The 14023-nt window shown below is 38.6% G+C and overlaps 1 protein-coding gene across 2 annotated transcripts in view; it reads left to right on the forward strand.

Moving 5' to 3' along the window:
• The window catches only part of TRIO (trio Rho guanine nucleotide exchange factor), a 247989-nt gene that overhangs the window by 146453 nt on the left and 87513 nt on the right, over positions 1–14023 (forward strand). For both annotated transcript variants that reach the window (XM_027663760.1, XM_027663761.1), the window contains exons 20-27: positions 2775–2890; positions 6126–6248; positions 9012–9206; positions 9318–9433; positions 9984–10050; positions 10827–10936; positions 12000–12069; positions 12516–12605. In XM_027663760.1, the coding sequence (XP_027519561.1) occupies positions 2775–2890; positions 6126–6248; positions 9012–9206; positions 9318–9433; positions 9984–10050; positions 10827–10936; positions 12000–12069; positions 12516–12605 (887 nt within the window). The remainder of the gene's footprint in view (positions 1–2774; positions 2891–6125; positions 6249–9011; positions 9207–9317; positions 9434–9983; positions 10051–10826; positions 10937–11999; positions 12070–12515; positions 12606–14023) is intronic.

Raw genomic sequence — 14023 nt, forward strand, 5'->3', positions numbered from 1 at the left:
CTCTTTGAGCCTGGAAGTTTAGAAAACAGTCCTAACAAATGCTGGAATCAAAAGAAAATAACAACAGAGACTGTAGTTCAGATGGCTTGAGATAGAGCTGTTTTTCCAAACACTAGTATTAAATATTGATGTTCTATAACTTTCTTAGAGTATTTTATAGAATATTTTTTCTCTTCCTTGTCAGTCCAAGAAATTAATGGCACTAACACTGACAGTGCCCAGCCAAATATCTCTCACTGCCTTGCCATCTGCATCATGTCCTGACAAAACAAATGCTGTTCCAGTTTTCTAAATTCACCTCGCTTGCTCTTTGTCGGAACTACTTTGCTTGCATCACTATCAAGATGTCTCTTTTTATATGGTGTGTCCAACTGGGTGTGTTGCATTGTATAATGGTAATTGTGTCCCACCCACCCCTCCCCAGCTCCCTCCCTCCCTAAGTCTGGCATATATTCTGAGCAGGCATTTTGGAGGTGACATAAGGCAGAAATAAAACCGAGAAAGCAGAAGAGGTTCATAGCAGATCAGCTCATAGCTTGGCTAAGGGACAGATCAGTTGAGGCTTATTTGAGGGGAGCCTGACCAGCAGAAAGAAAACCTTGGCCACAGTGATCAGATTCCAACCAAAAGCAAGTCCTGGGTGATCTCAGCACCCTGTGGCAAGTGGGAATACTTGCTTCCAAGGAGGAGGATGTTGGCAGTGATGCAGACAGGTTTCATAATCTTCAGAGAGGCTGTCACAAGTGGTTGTGTTTAGTCCCAGATAACTGATGAGGTAGACAGAGATGCTTTTTCCCTCCATCTTCCTGTTATTTGAGCTTCTCTGTCAAACTGTATCTTGGAGTTGTTAGCTTTTGAAATGTGAAGTGTGGTGGACCTGCACAGTGGGGGAGCAGAATGCAGAGACCTTAAGGCGCCTAGCGACTGTTATCCTCCATTTGTAATTGTGGATCTTGGAAAATAGCCAGCTGTGGGTATAAGAGAAAATCAAGTAAAGCTTTAGTGTGAAGAATGAGCCCTTTTTGTCATCTCTTCTGCTAGACCTCCCCTTTGGCTCTGTGTACTTCTGACAGAATTACCTGGTGGAGACATTGGGTGTCCCCATTTCCCTGTGACTCAGCTTGCCATCTGGGTTTGCAGTAGCTACAAAGTCAAGTAGAGCTGCTTCTCTGGAAGCTTCTCTGGAAGCAGCTGTAGTGGACTGATTACAAGATGGAGTCTGCTTCACCATTGTCTTAAGCATGGAGTTTAAAAGCCTTGATGCCATAGCTAGGCTGCTGCAGGAGGCGAACTACTTGAAAAAGCTCAAGGAGGCACCTGGAAAGCTAACAGAGGCAGGTAAACGAGCAAAAAAGATAAAAAGTTGTTAAAATAAAAAAAAACCACGGGAAGAACTCTCCCATATAAGGTATGCCAGCTAGATCTTGCTCGGAGACTGGGGAACCAGCCAGTGGACACTCAGGGCCCATCTTGGTACCAGGCAACCTTTGCTCGGATACTGGTGAACTGGCAAGTGGGCACCCAGGGGCTACCACGTCAAGGGTATTTAGGGCTGTGCCCAGGAGCTGCTGGGGGGGAGCTGCTGCCACTCACTTACCCTGCTGCTTCGGCTCGTTCCTTGGAGGATACAAGGCGACGAGGGAAGAAGCCCAGCTGAGATCTACCAGCTTGCAAGTCAGCAGCACTTCATGGTGGTGGTAAATCCTGTCCTGTGTTTTTAATAGTTGCCCTTAGGTCTTCTCACCTTTCTGTCTTCCTTCTTTCTCTCTGCTCTTTTGTGTTACAAAATAAAGTTGAATTATTGTTTTGGGATCCTGCATCTGGCCTCGTTTGTGTCGTAATCTCGTTTATGGGAATGTTTTTAGAACCTGGTCCCCTCTGCATCTAAGCGGATCGGAACAGCAGCAGTGGGTCAAGTGAGCTTCATAAGAAACTGCTAGAATTTCTTTGTTTGGTGGTAAAAGCCATAAGCATTAAAGATGCAGAGTTTCTTTGCTAGGAACAATTTAAAAGTTGGACATACGGAATTGCATGTTAATAGTGGGATGTGGATGTGAATTCTCAATGGCAGACAGTTTGTGATGCTCAGGAACAGAATAACAAATTGTAGAGTTAATTATTTGATTACCTGGAAATTCTTTCAAGGGCCAGTGAACATTCATATTTGAACAAGTCAACTTAATTATTCTGTGTGGGTTTTGATTTTTTTTTTTGTGATAGAGAATTATAATCTATTTTTATTACTTGAGTTTCTGTACATATATTGTCTTCTTGTGCTGCATTTGATCTTGTGGTGACTTAAGGTTGTGTATTTGTTCATATGTATTAAATCATTAAAATACTTTATAGGAAACTGTTATAATAAGAAAATATTTTTTAAATTGCGATTAATATGAGATGTTAAGCATGTAGCGATTACTTGGGCATGCTCATTTTCTCTGAGGTTCCATTCAGGAACCATCTTTATCAGACTACATTTTCAATTCTGCTATAAGCAGTGGCAGTCCCTTCGTGAAAAATATTTGAGAGAAAAAAGGGTGTCACTAGTAAGTTTTAATTGCATTTCTAGTTTCTTTAACCAGCATTTCTGTAAGTAGTGAAAAAGCAACATTCTGTTTTTCATGAATATCAGGAAAAAAACAAAACAAAGAATAGCAGAAAGAGTAAGCGTATAGTAAATTCTACAATATAAAGTACTTTATTCTCCTGATTTTAATATGATATTTCAATTTTGGTTATAATAACCTCTACTGAAACTATTTTGATTTCTTCAGATATCTTGAATGAGCTGTTCCAGAGGGAGAACCGTGTGCTGCATTATTGGACCATGCGTAAAAGACGTCTTGATCAATGCCAACAGTATGTGGTGTTTGAAAGAAGTGCCAAACAGGTGAGGGTTTTATATAAAAATCCTCTTTGGTGTGATCGAGGGTTGATATACACTCTTTTGTCTCACAGTAAAACATTTGCTGTTGACTTCAATATTTCGAATGGCTGAAAGATCAGTGGTTAAAATAGAAAGGTAAATTATTTGTCTTTCCTTTAATACAGAAAACTAAATTTGTTGAAGCAGGGTGCTTGTATTGCTGTAACTTAAAGGTGGTGTTTTGCTTTTGCCAGCTTCATCTGGTACTGGCAAATCTCATTTCTGCAAGCTTGTGTTTGACAAATTGTTACGCTTGTTAACTTTTACACACACACCTAATTTGTCGGGGGAAAATAACTGGCAGCAGCGTTTTTCTCAGACGTTGCGGAAAAAATATCTAATTAAGTTGACTGACAGCTCTTGAAATCTGACAAGTTGGATAACTCATTAAACAATAATAACAGAATTACTTTGGGTTTTCGATTCTGTGTGTGTTTGGTGTCTTGCATGGTAGATCCAGCTCTTTGTATTTTGTTGAGTTTACCAGTCTGGAAAGAACTATTAAGTAACTACCACACACACAAAAAAATCTCCTTTTACTAATCAAAACACATACCATAAAAATAAGTAGGGAGGTTCAAGGCAGAATGAGTAACTAGAATGATCTGCAATGGTCTCTTACCACTTTTTTTTTTTAAACTGGATACAGGACAAAGAAAGGAAACTATCTGTTCCTGTTCTGCAGAAAAGGGCACAACGCCCATAGTGTGAAATATAGTTAGATCTACTTTAAAGGACTCAAAAACCTAATTTTTTATTTCTTTCTCACAGTCAATTTAGACAATAGTTTAAATACTCATGGTCTGTTTTGCTCTCTTGAACGAATTCTCCAGTCTGTCTTTCATGCTTTCACAAAGAAATTAATACAAGATAAATCTTGGAGTGAATTTGAAGATTGATACCTCTTTAAAACAACAACGACACCTCTTCACCACCCCCTACCCCACTTTTGAATAACCTTAATTTTAGCCTCTACCAAGCACATGATCTACTTGCTTTTGTATAGAGATTACTGACTAACAGTCAAACAGTGGAAATAAAGATCCGTCAGCATTTTCATTGCAAATCCCATTTTTCAGCAATCACCAGTTCAGTCACTGAAAAGCAAAGCGAACCAAACCATATATGGGACTGCACACTGATTAGCCAAAAAAATGGGAATGTTGCTGTCTTCATTTAGATTTCTGTTTGGAAGATGGAAAAACACATTCTTTGTGCTTTCAGAACTTGATACCCTTGCGATGGAAACAGATACTGTAGTAGTTTGCGAGAACAATGGTAGATTCTCAAATCTTTCTGGAATTAAGGGCCTATCTGATCCCTAACTTGATTTCTCCAGTTCTTGTAGTGATAGCTCACATGAAATGAGAGCTGATCTAAATTGTAGGAATTAAATCAGGATGAACTTTGTCATATTGTGCCTCTAGAAAGCTGCCAACAACTTATGACAGGATAACATTTCATTGTCATGGTGAGTGTATTGGAACTAATTGATCTTTAAGATCTCTTCCAACCTAAACCATTCTATGATGTGGAGAGGGGAAGGTTTTGTTCCATTGATTCCAGCATTGTGTAATAAACCTACTAAAAAAAGGTAGAGGTTAAAAAGTTAAAAGCAAGTATCAAATGTTGTTAGTAATATCAGCAGTAGCTATGCTGCCTGTCCATATTAGTCTTCATTTGCAAAAATTTACAGTGGAATGACAAGGGGTGTCATAGAGGTGGTTGGTTGAATTGTTGCTTTTTCTGACAGTAGTTCAAGAGTTGTTGGTTTGTTTCCATCAGTGAACTTTTAAAGGTATAGGCCCATCCCATCAGACTTGCATCTGTACTGATACATGACTAGGTAAATGGCATCCTAGCATTCACATTCAGTGTTGGATTTTGAAGGCTTTCTACTCACTTTAGTTTTTGTACCAAGATGCAAAAGCATCCTAAGTGGAAGTAAGGGAATCAAGTTGTTCCGTCACAGCTTTGATGAGTTTAAGTTGTCGGTGGAATTATGATACAGACAATGCCTTTTCTGATTCAGTGTAAGGTTGTGCTTTTGAAAAATACATATCTACTGTCCACCAAGATAAAACTTTTTTTGTTCTTGGTAATGTGGATAGATTAACTCTCATAATTTGTTTGCCCTTTTAAGGAAGGAGCAAGGACCCATTAGCAATCTACTACTTTTTCTTTTGGAGTATTAAATTTTTGTCTAGTGCTGTATGTATTTACTGAAGTCACAGAAGATACACCTGCATTAAGTAATAAGATGATTCTGAGCAAGCTGTATGCTCTTTGAACATCTGATATTGGCTTTGTCAGAAACAAGAAGTTTCTGAGTTCATGTTCCTCTGCGTACTGCTGTAGGTATCCTGCATTTAGAGCTGCAAACAGCCTTCAGGTTGATTTTAACTGTTATGCAGCAGTTTGAGATGACTGTTGTTTTTCTGGGAGCCAGATTCCTTGTGACCACTGAGTTTTACTTAAAAGGGCAGCAGATATTAGTGGGGGTAGAGCATAGATAATAACATGGATCAACATTTTTCATAATAGTGAGCAAATAAGGTGTCAGGATGTGGAAGAGAAACAATTTTAGTTTGCAGTTCTTAGTTCTTGTCTTTTTCTACCTATATGTACATTAATTGGTTTAACCAATACATCTCACCGTTCCCTATCTGCTGTAGGTCGAATTTCCAGAAGCCAAGGCCGTACTTCATGAGGCTGGAATATGTCAGAGAAAGAGTGAAGTGGTAGCACATCTTACGTGCTTGGAAAGTTTAGCCTACTCATTTGGTGGTTTTATGTACATTTTTACAAATTGGAAAATGCATATTTCTGAGTACAGCTGTCCTGTGTGGCACCAAAGAAGTGTTTGTTTTTTTCTTAGTTGGGGAGTATACTACCAAAACTGTAAACACAGTCAGTTAGAACCTTTTAACAGTGGACTGCTATAATCCTGTAGTAGTGGACTTCCCTGAAGTATTCAGATTCATATGTAATTTTTAGTTCTTTAAGCATTGCTTCATAGACTAAGTGAATTATTTAAGAGTTATGAACTGTTTGATATTGTAGATGATTGCCACAAATGACATGGAGTAAAATTCACCTGTGGCCAATCTGTGTTTGTGAAATACTAATTACAGATGGTCTCTACTGGCAAAAATATATTGCCTTTTCTCTTACTTTCCTTCATTATTTTTTTATTTAGGCTCTGGAATGGATTCATGACAATGGAGAGTTTTATTTATCCACACATACTTCCACTGGTTCCAGTATCCAGCACACTCAAGAGTTGTTAAAAGAGCATGAAGAATTTCAGATCACAGCAAAGGTAAAATAAACAAAATATCACAGCATCACAGAATAGTTAGGGTTGGAAGGAACTTCTGGAGCTCATCTAGTCCAAACCCCCGCTGCCCGCTACCCCTAGAACAGGTTACACAGGAATGCATCCAGGAGGGTTTGGAGTGTCTCCAGAGAGGGAGACTCCACAACCTCCTTAGGCAGCCTGTTCCAGTGCTCTACCACCCCCAATGTGAAGAAGTTCTTCCTCACGTTAAGGTGGAACTTCCTGTGGTTTAGTTTATGGCCATTACTCCTTGTGCTGTCTCTGGGCATCGCTGGAGAGTCTGTCATCATCCTCTCGACACCTGCCTTGACATACTTACACTAATTAATGAGATCCCCTCTCAGTCCTCTTCTCCAGACTAAACAGGCCCAGCTACCACAGTCTTTCCTCATAACAGAGATGCTCCAGACCCCTCCTCATCTTTGTGGCCTCCAGTGAATCCTCTCCAGTTGTTCCTTGTCTTTCCTGAACTATGGAGGCCAGAATTGAACACAATACTCCAGAAGCAGCCTCATGAGGGGCAAGTAGAGGATCCCCTCTCTTCACCTGCTGGCCACACTTCCTGATGCACCCTATGATACCATTGGCCCTCCTGGCTGGAAGGGCACACTGCCAGCTCATGGTCAACTTGTCATCCACCAAGACTCCCAGGTCCTTCTCTGCCGAGCTGCTCTCTAGTAGGTCAGCCCCCAACCTGTACTGGTACCTAGGGTTATTCTTCCACAGAAGCAGGGCCCTGCACTTCCCTTTGTTGAACTTCATTAGATTTCTCTCTGCCAAGCTCTCCAGCCTATCAAGGTCCCACTGAATGGCAGCACAGCTTTCAGATATATCAGCTACTCCCCCCAGTTTCCTATCATCAGCAAACTTGCTTAGGGTGCATTCTATCTCCTTGTCCAGGTCGTTGATAAACAAGTTGAATACAAATTGAATTATGTAAGATTTAAAACAAAATAAAACAACCAAATTTCCCCCTGACCCTCAAAAAATCTCTCTGTGTTTCTACTGGGAATAGAATAAACCAGAAGATAGCTGGCAGATAATCATTATTGTTACTGGAGCTCCATGAGCCCTATGTGCTGTTGATTTCTCATGACAGAATTGTAGTGAGATAGCTTAAAAATGTTTTCAATACCTACAAACCTTGCAGGGCCTTCGATTTCCACTTTTATATCCTCATGACTACTGGATGTTTATTTAGCATATAAAATACAAAATGGCTTATTATTATTCAGCTATGATTTAATTAGAGGATAGTAGAAGAATTAAAGCTTTATTTGTTAGGTAACTCATTAAAGTATTCTGTGATTCTCCTGTAAACTTTTTTGTGTCATGGCAGCACAATGTAATACTACATCTCTGAAGGCCTCTACAGAGATGCAGATGTCACTCGAGAGGCTTACCAGTTTTCACATGTGAAAGACAGACAACCAGTGCATGACTGAAGTATCCGAATTTATGTAGCCTTGTCTGTCTCTGTGTTTCATTTTGTCATCTATTCGAACTGTCACCTGTTTCCACCCCTTGGCTTTCTGACCTTCATAGAGAAATCATAGAGCCCAAGAAAGCAAACAAGTGTTCATTTGTCTGAAGGACGACTTCAGAAGACACTTGGAGAGGGAGTTGGTCATGGGGACATGTGGGAGGCGAGAAAAGAGAATCCAGAAAGAGCAGAGATCACTTTTGATTTTCAAATTTGGATTTTCTTCCATCTAGGCTTTGCTCCAGCCTTTGTTCTGCTGGATCCATTCCAGCGTGCAGAGCACCACTGCTCCCCCTTGCTTCCTCTGTCAGCCTGCAGATGACGTGGGTGCCCCTTTTGAAAGGATGTTGTTTGTGCCACTCCCTTGACATTTTGCTACCTGTTGGGAGGATATATTAGACCTTGCTAATTCCATAGTGAAAAGAAATGCTTGAATGAGGGACCATTAGGAAAGAAAAAGAATTAAAAAAAAAAAAAAGGACAAACGGCTGACTTTTTTCAACTAACATAAGAATCAAGTTTTTGTTGACTGTTTTGCTTAACTCCCTGTTAACAAGGGGCCTGGCAGTGCACTATACTCTTACGTGCTGTCAGAGAGAGAGGTGGATCTATAAACTCATCCATTGTGCATGGTCTGATTTAAATGAAAGAAGGTGCATAGTCTCAAGCACCTTGTTATTTGGGAAAAGCACTTAGTTACAGATTTGATGGTGGCTACTTGTTCTCTTAGTTTCTCTCAAACAACTGCGTGACAACAAAGCATAATATTGAAAAGACCTAAAGAATATAGTCTTAATCCATTAAAGAGTAAAGCATGTAACAAGTCTTATCTCCAACATTTCAGTGGTGTCTAAAGGAGGTACATTTCTGAGACCAGATTCTATGAGCCAGGTCCAATACCAGTGCTTCAGTGGTAATAAACAAAATACCCTCTTTGGCACCAAAAACCTTTGTATTGATGCAAGGAGAATACCCATGCTCTGAAAAGCTTGCCTAGCAGAATTTAATCTCTGGGTTAGATATGAAGCACATTTTTGAAAGAAAATTGAACAACCTGCTTCTAGACCTGTAATAATAAAGCCCAAGGAAACTTACATTAATCTTGTGATATTTTTATTAAGTAGAAGGTATCTGGGAAGAGAGAGGAGGACTGTAGCTCCTTCAATGACTTCTCCGGTTGCGCTTAGTAGCAAGTTAAGCAAAATGACCCCCTGCATGACAGGTAGAGCTGGTAACTGTACTATATTTTCCTGTTTTCATAGCAAACCAAAGAGAGGGTGAAGTTGTTGATACAGCTGGCTGATGGCTTTTGTGAAAAAGGGCATGCTCATGCAACAGAGATTAAAAAATGTGTCACAGCAGTGGATAAGAGGTACAGAGACTTTTCCCTGCGCATGGAGAAATACAGGACCTCTTTAGAGAAAGCTCTGGGTATTTCCTCCGATTCCAATAAATCGGTAAGAGAAATTTGAGTGTGATGACAGACAAACAAGCTTTACTTGCATTTGATTTAGCTGCTGTTTTCTCCTGTCTCCTTCCTTAATCAGTTCTTCCTTTCTTTAATAAAGAGCAAAAGCTTGCAGCTGGATATAATCCCAGCCAGTGTCCCTGGGTCAGAGGTGAAACTGCGCGATGCTGCTCATGAGCTTAACGAAGAAAAACGAAAGTCTGCCCGCAGGAAAGAGTAATAAACTTATTTATTTTTAATAATTGAGAATGCATAAATCACTCCTGATAATGAAACAACTGTCATGGCTTGTCTGGCCACTTAGAAATTGTATAAATGGTAAAAGGAGAGTGATATTACTTAGCAGCTTCTGTTGCCATTTATTCACATGCTTGTTCTCACAGATAGTTCTAGCATGTCAGAATCTTAAACTTTCAAAATTATGTTAGACTTCTTTTAACATGCTTTTTTCCTTTTAAAAATAATGTGAAATAAATGTGTAAAGGGAGGAGGGAAGACAGAAGTTAAATAACTGTAGCAAGTGAAAAGTGTTAGAGAAAAAATTCCATCTCCTACCCCATTTCTTTTTGTGCTGGTTAGTAATGGAGGATGTTACCTCTTATGTTTCCTTCATCTGTTGTCCCTCTTCACATTTCAGTTCTCAAATTTTTCTCGCAGCAGTGGAAAAAGCAAAAGCTGATGAGGAGAAAGATGTATTCATGGTTATTATGTATTCATAGTGATCTAACAGGCTGAGATTTGATTATTCTTTCTGTTGTCACCTAAGGTTCATTATGGCTGAGCTAATTCAGACAGAAAAGGCTTACGTAAGAGACCTCCGGGAATGCATGGATGTAAGTTTGGGGTTTTTTCACTTATCTTTGAAGACAGGATTCAATCCATTGCTTTCTTTTTCTTTCTGGTTTTAACAGCCGAACATGATTGGTTTAGAGTCATAGAACCAAATTAAGTATCTTTACTGCTATTAAGAAGAAACCTAGAATTACATCTGATAACAGCCATTTCAGAACTGATCCTGTATGTTTTGCTTTTGTCAGTACTGAGTTTAAGCATTTGTTCCTTTCCCAGTTCATGATTGTGTGTGGGGGGGGTTGTTTTAGAGAGGAGGGGAAAAGGAGGGATTTACTTTATTTGCTTTGCTAGCAATAGAGAAGAGCTTGTGCTAATTCTCTTATTATCTGTATCACATGTTCTGCTACTAGCTGACTTTTTGAATAGACATTCAGAGAGATTCCATGGAAAAGTGCCCAGTAATTGTTACGCTGAAGCAACTAATGTTCATTGGTAGTTGTTGCACAAAGCATGAACTTCTAGACTGCAGACATGACCTTGATAAGGAATATCCTGAAGCATTAGAGGTTGTCAAGAACACTATGCATTTTAAATGATGAAGTCTCAGGGACTATGTTAAATTGTCAGTTTTAGAACTTGGATTTCACTGTCAAAATCACAAGGTATATTTGACACAACAGGCACTGTCACAATTGAAGATGATGATGCTGTGTGATGTTTCCCTAGTTTCTCTCCAGGAATGCATGCTTACAGATACCTGGCTGCTCCTGTTGGGAGTTTATCATCACTTTTCACACATCTTTTTTGTTCTGGGCAGACATATCTATGGGAAATGACAAGTGGAGTCGAGGAGATCCCACCTGGTATTGTAAACAAAGAACACATTATCTTTGGAAACATGCAGGAAATTTATGAGTTCCACAATAAGTGAGTGACTTATCTTCCATTTCCATATTACTTCTAAATCCAAATGATGACCTGAGGGATTTCCTAATGAAAATATTGTGTATATGAAGAATGGATGCTTTTCCATTAAAAAAATCTGAAGGTTTTCCTCTTGCGTTGGTAAATTATTTCAGTTGTTGCTTTTTGCAGCCAGGTAAGTATACTGTGAGAAGCTGTATTTTTCAGTTTCAGGTATCTTTAAACTTTTAAGAAATTATTTGGATACATGAAAATTTTCTTGTAGGTTTTTTAATTGTTCTAAAGAGATAAAAACCACAGCACTCAATACAATACAAACATAGCGCAAACATCAGAACACTCATTCTTGATTTCCACGTGCTGCTGTTAGTCAGAATAAGTAGGACTTGCCACTTTTTCTTGACTCTTCTTAGCTTCTGTGGAGATGCCCTGGCATAAATACATTTACTTGGGTATGGAGCATGACGGAGGCTTGTCCACTACATTTCTTCTGAATGCAATGGTTCCTAGGGAAATCTGTGTACAGAAATCTTGTTCTGAATTTTCCTTCTTTGTTAATTGATTGGTGTTTGTATTAGGTTATGGTTTTTAAAGTAATAAAGCATACTTAGCATATTCCAGACCCTGATTTTATAGTTCTTTGTATGCTTTGTGTTAACTTGAGAACTTGAGCATCCAAGAAACAACTCACTTTTTTTTTAGTGGTTTTTTTTTTAATTGAGGTGGAGGCTAAACTTTTCTTGAAACTGGAAACAGTAGAAAACCTTCCTGGTAGAAAACAAAAGAAATTACTAAATTTTTGTGCACACGTATGTGTTAACTGCATGTGTGCTGGTTCAATTTCTGATGTTCACATGAGAATTTTTATTGAATTATATTTTATACTAGTACTTTTATTACACATTTCTATCCATTCCAGTTATCTGTATTTCTTTAAGTCATGCTTTTGGCATGAATTACAGCAAGTTTTCTAATTGCCTTTATTAACAGACAATAGATCCATATCAGATGCTGTAATGAATATGTTTCATGTGCTTTGTACTATTTGTTTCTTTTCTATCCACAGTATATTTCTCAAGGAACTGGAAAAATATGAACAGCTACCAGAAGATGTTGGACATTGTTTCGTTACTTGGGTAATAAGTCAGACTTATTTTCAAAAGTAAAAAGGGAGATAGGAGGCATGAAGGGATGGATTCTTACTTTCAGATCCCTTTTTAATTTGTAAAATTTGTGACAGTACCTCTTCCTTCAAATTTGAGTAAAAACATGTGTGTCTTTAACTGAGAAAAAAAAAATAGGGCACTCCTGTCAGATAGCCATGCTTAGCTGCTCTTGAAATGTATGCAAGTTGCCTAAACCCATGTGCAGGTTTGGTTTGTCTTAGCTATTAATAACCTACTTTTGCATACATTGCTCTTGTTTTCAATCTTACTTGCCTGATATATATTCTTATGCTACCAGTTTGAATGGGAAAATAAATCTGTATAGCTCAATTTCTTGATAGAGAAGATAAGCTCTCTTATAATTGTGTAAAGGATGCTCTGTGATAACCTGTGTAAATTTGTGCTTTGTTCTGCAGGCAGACAAATTCCAGATGTATGTTACTTACTGTAAAAACAAGCCAGATTCTACTCAGCTGATATTAGAACATGCAGGAGCATACTTTGATGTAAGTACCTTGTGTCCATCTTAAAAGTATGTCTTGGCAGTTTGACTCACGTATTTGTAGTTATGCTGAGTGCCTAATTTCTTGAGAAAATGCAAGTTTCCTGTTACTAAGGCTGCAATTTATTAAGCTGTCAGCTTAAGAAAATCAATCCTGTATCTCTCATGGTTATCTCCCATTGCTCAGTTGGTGTTACAAAGCTGTCAAATCAGATGTGAAGAGTTGCTGTCACGTATCAGAGCAGTTCAGAACTGCAAGCAGGTTCTGGCAACAACAACCGAGGCATGAATCTTCAGCTCACACAAGGACATTCTGCAAATCTTAGCATTTTGATATGCTTATGATGAGCCATTGTATGATATCAAGATAGAATTTTTTGTTAAATTTTTTGAGTACTTTAAATTGTAATTACATGTAGTGGTTAATTCAGTTGACTGCTGTTATTCAGAACAGCTAAACCAACCTCATTGCCTATTCAATCCCAAGGTTCCTTGGTCTACACATGTAATACTCTTCATAAAAAAGGACAAAAATGTAAAACCCTACAGGTTTTAGGGACGAATTTTGGCCGCACTAGGTAAATTTTGGTTGAATGTGTATTTACAGATAATTCGATTAAAGTGCTCTCTTTCTGGTTTTGTTTTTTTCCCCACTGTGCTGAGCCACTAGCTGTGTAGTGAAACCACAGTTTTTTTAGAATTGTTTGTAGAACTAGAGGGAAGGACATAATAAAAAAATCAACCAAACAAGAAAAAAGTCCCTGAAGTTCTTGGGGTTAATTTAAAAAGTCTTATCACTGAGGAGATGGGAGTTTTAAACATTGTAAAGTAAATCAGGCACTTATGACCAAAAAAAAATCAAACAAAAATTTAGTAAATACCATTTTTAAAAAATAAAAAAGGGCTCGATAAAAGTATTAGAAATAAATTCTTGCCACCACCTCCTTTGATCCCTCTGTTTTACTAGTATATCCAGAGCTCTCCAATCGCCTAATCCACCTAAATTATATTAGAAGTGTGAAAACCTAATTCAGATAAGTTCAAGAATTTCCACTGATGTCACACTGGTCCATGTGAAAATATTATGTGTATCCTATTCTGGGAATTTCTGATATTATAATCGTAGTTAGAAAGCACGTAGCTGCAGAGCATAACTTCCTGTTTGAAATTGCCTGGTTAAAATACATCCAATACTGTAATAAATGGCAGACCCTATCAGTGAAGTTCAGCCCTGATCAGTACTTGAAATCTGAAATCTGTAATCATCCCATCTAACTCGTTTAAATCTGTTTGCCTCCTTTAGCTTCGTGGAGGTCATTCTTTTTTTGGCTTGTAAGTGGCTGTTTTCGAGTGCTTGCCTAGCCTCTTTTCTTTAGTCAGAAGCTATTTCTCCGTGCTCCCCCTTGTGGGGGACGAGGCCAT

The sequence above is a fragment of the Corapipo altera genome, unplaced genomic scaffold (genome assembly GCF_003945725.1).
Source record: "Corapipo altera isolate COAL_440 unplaced genomic scaffold, ASM394572v1 73, whole genome shotgun sequence".
NCBI lineage: Eukaryota > Metazoa > Chordata > Aves > Passeriformes > Pipridae > Corapipo > Corapipo altera.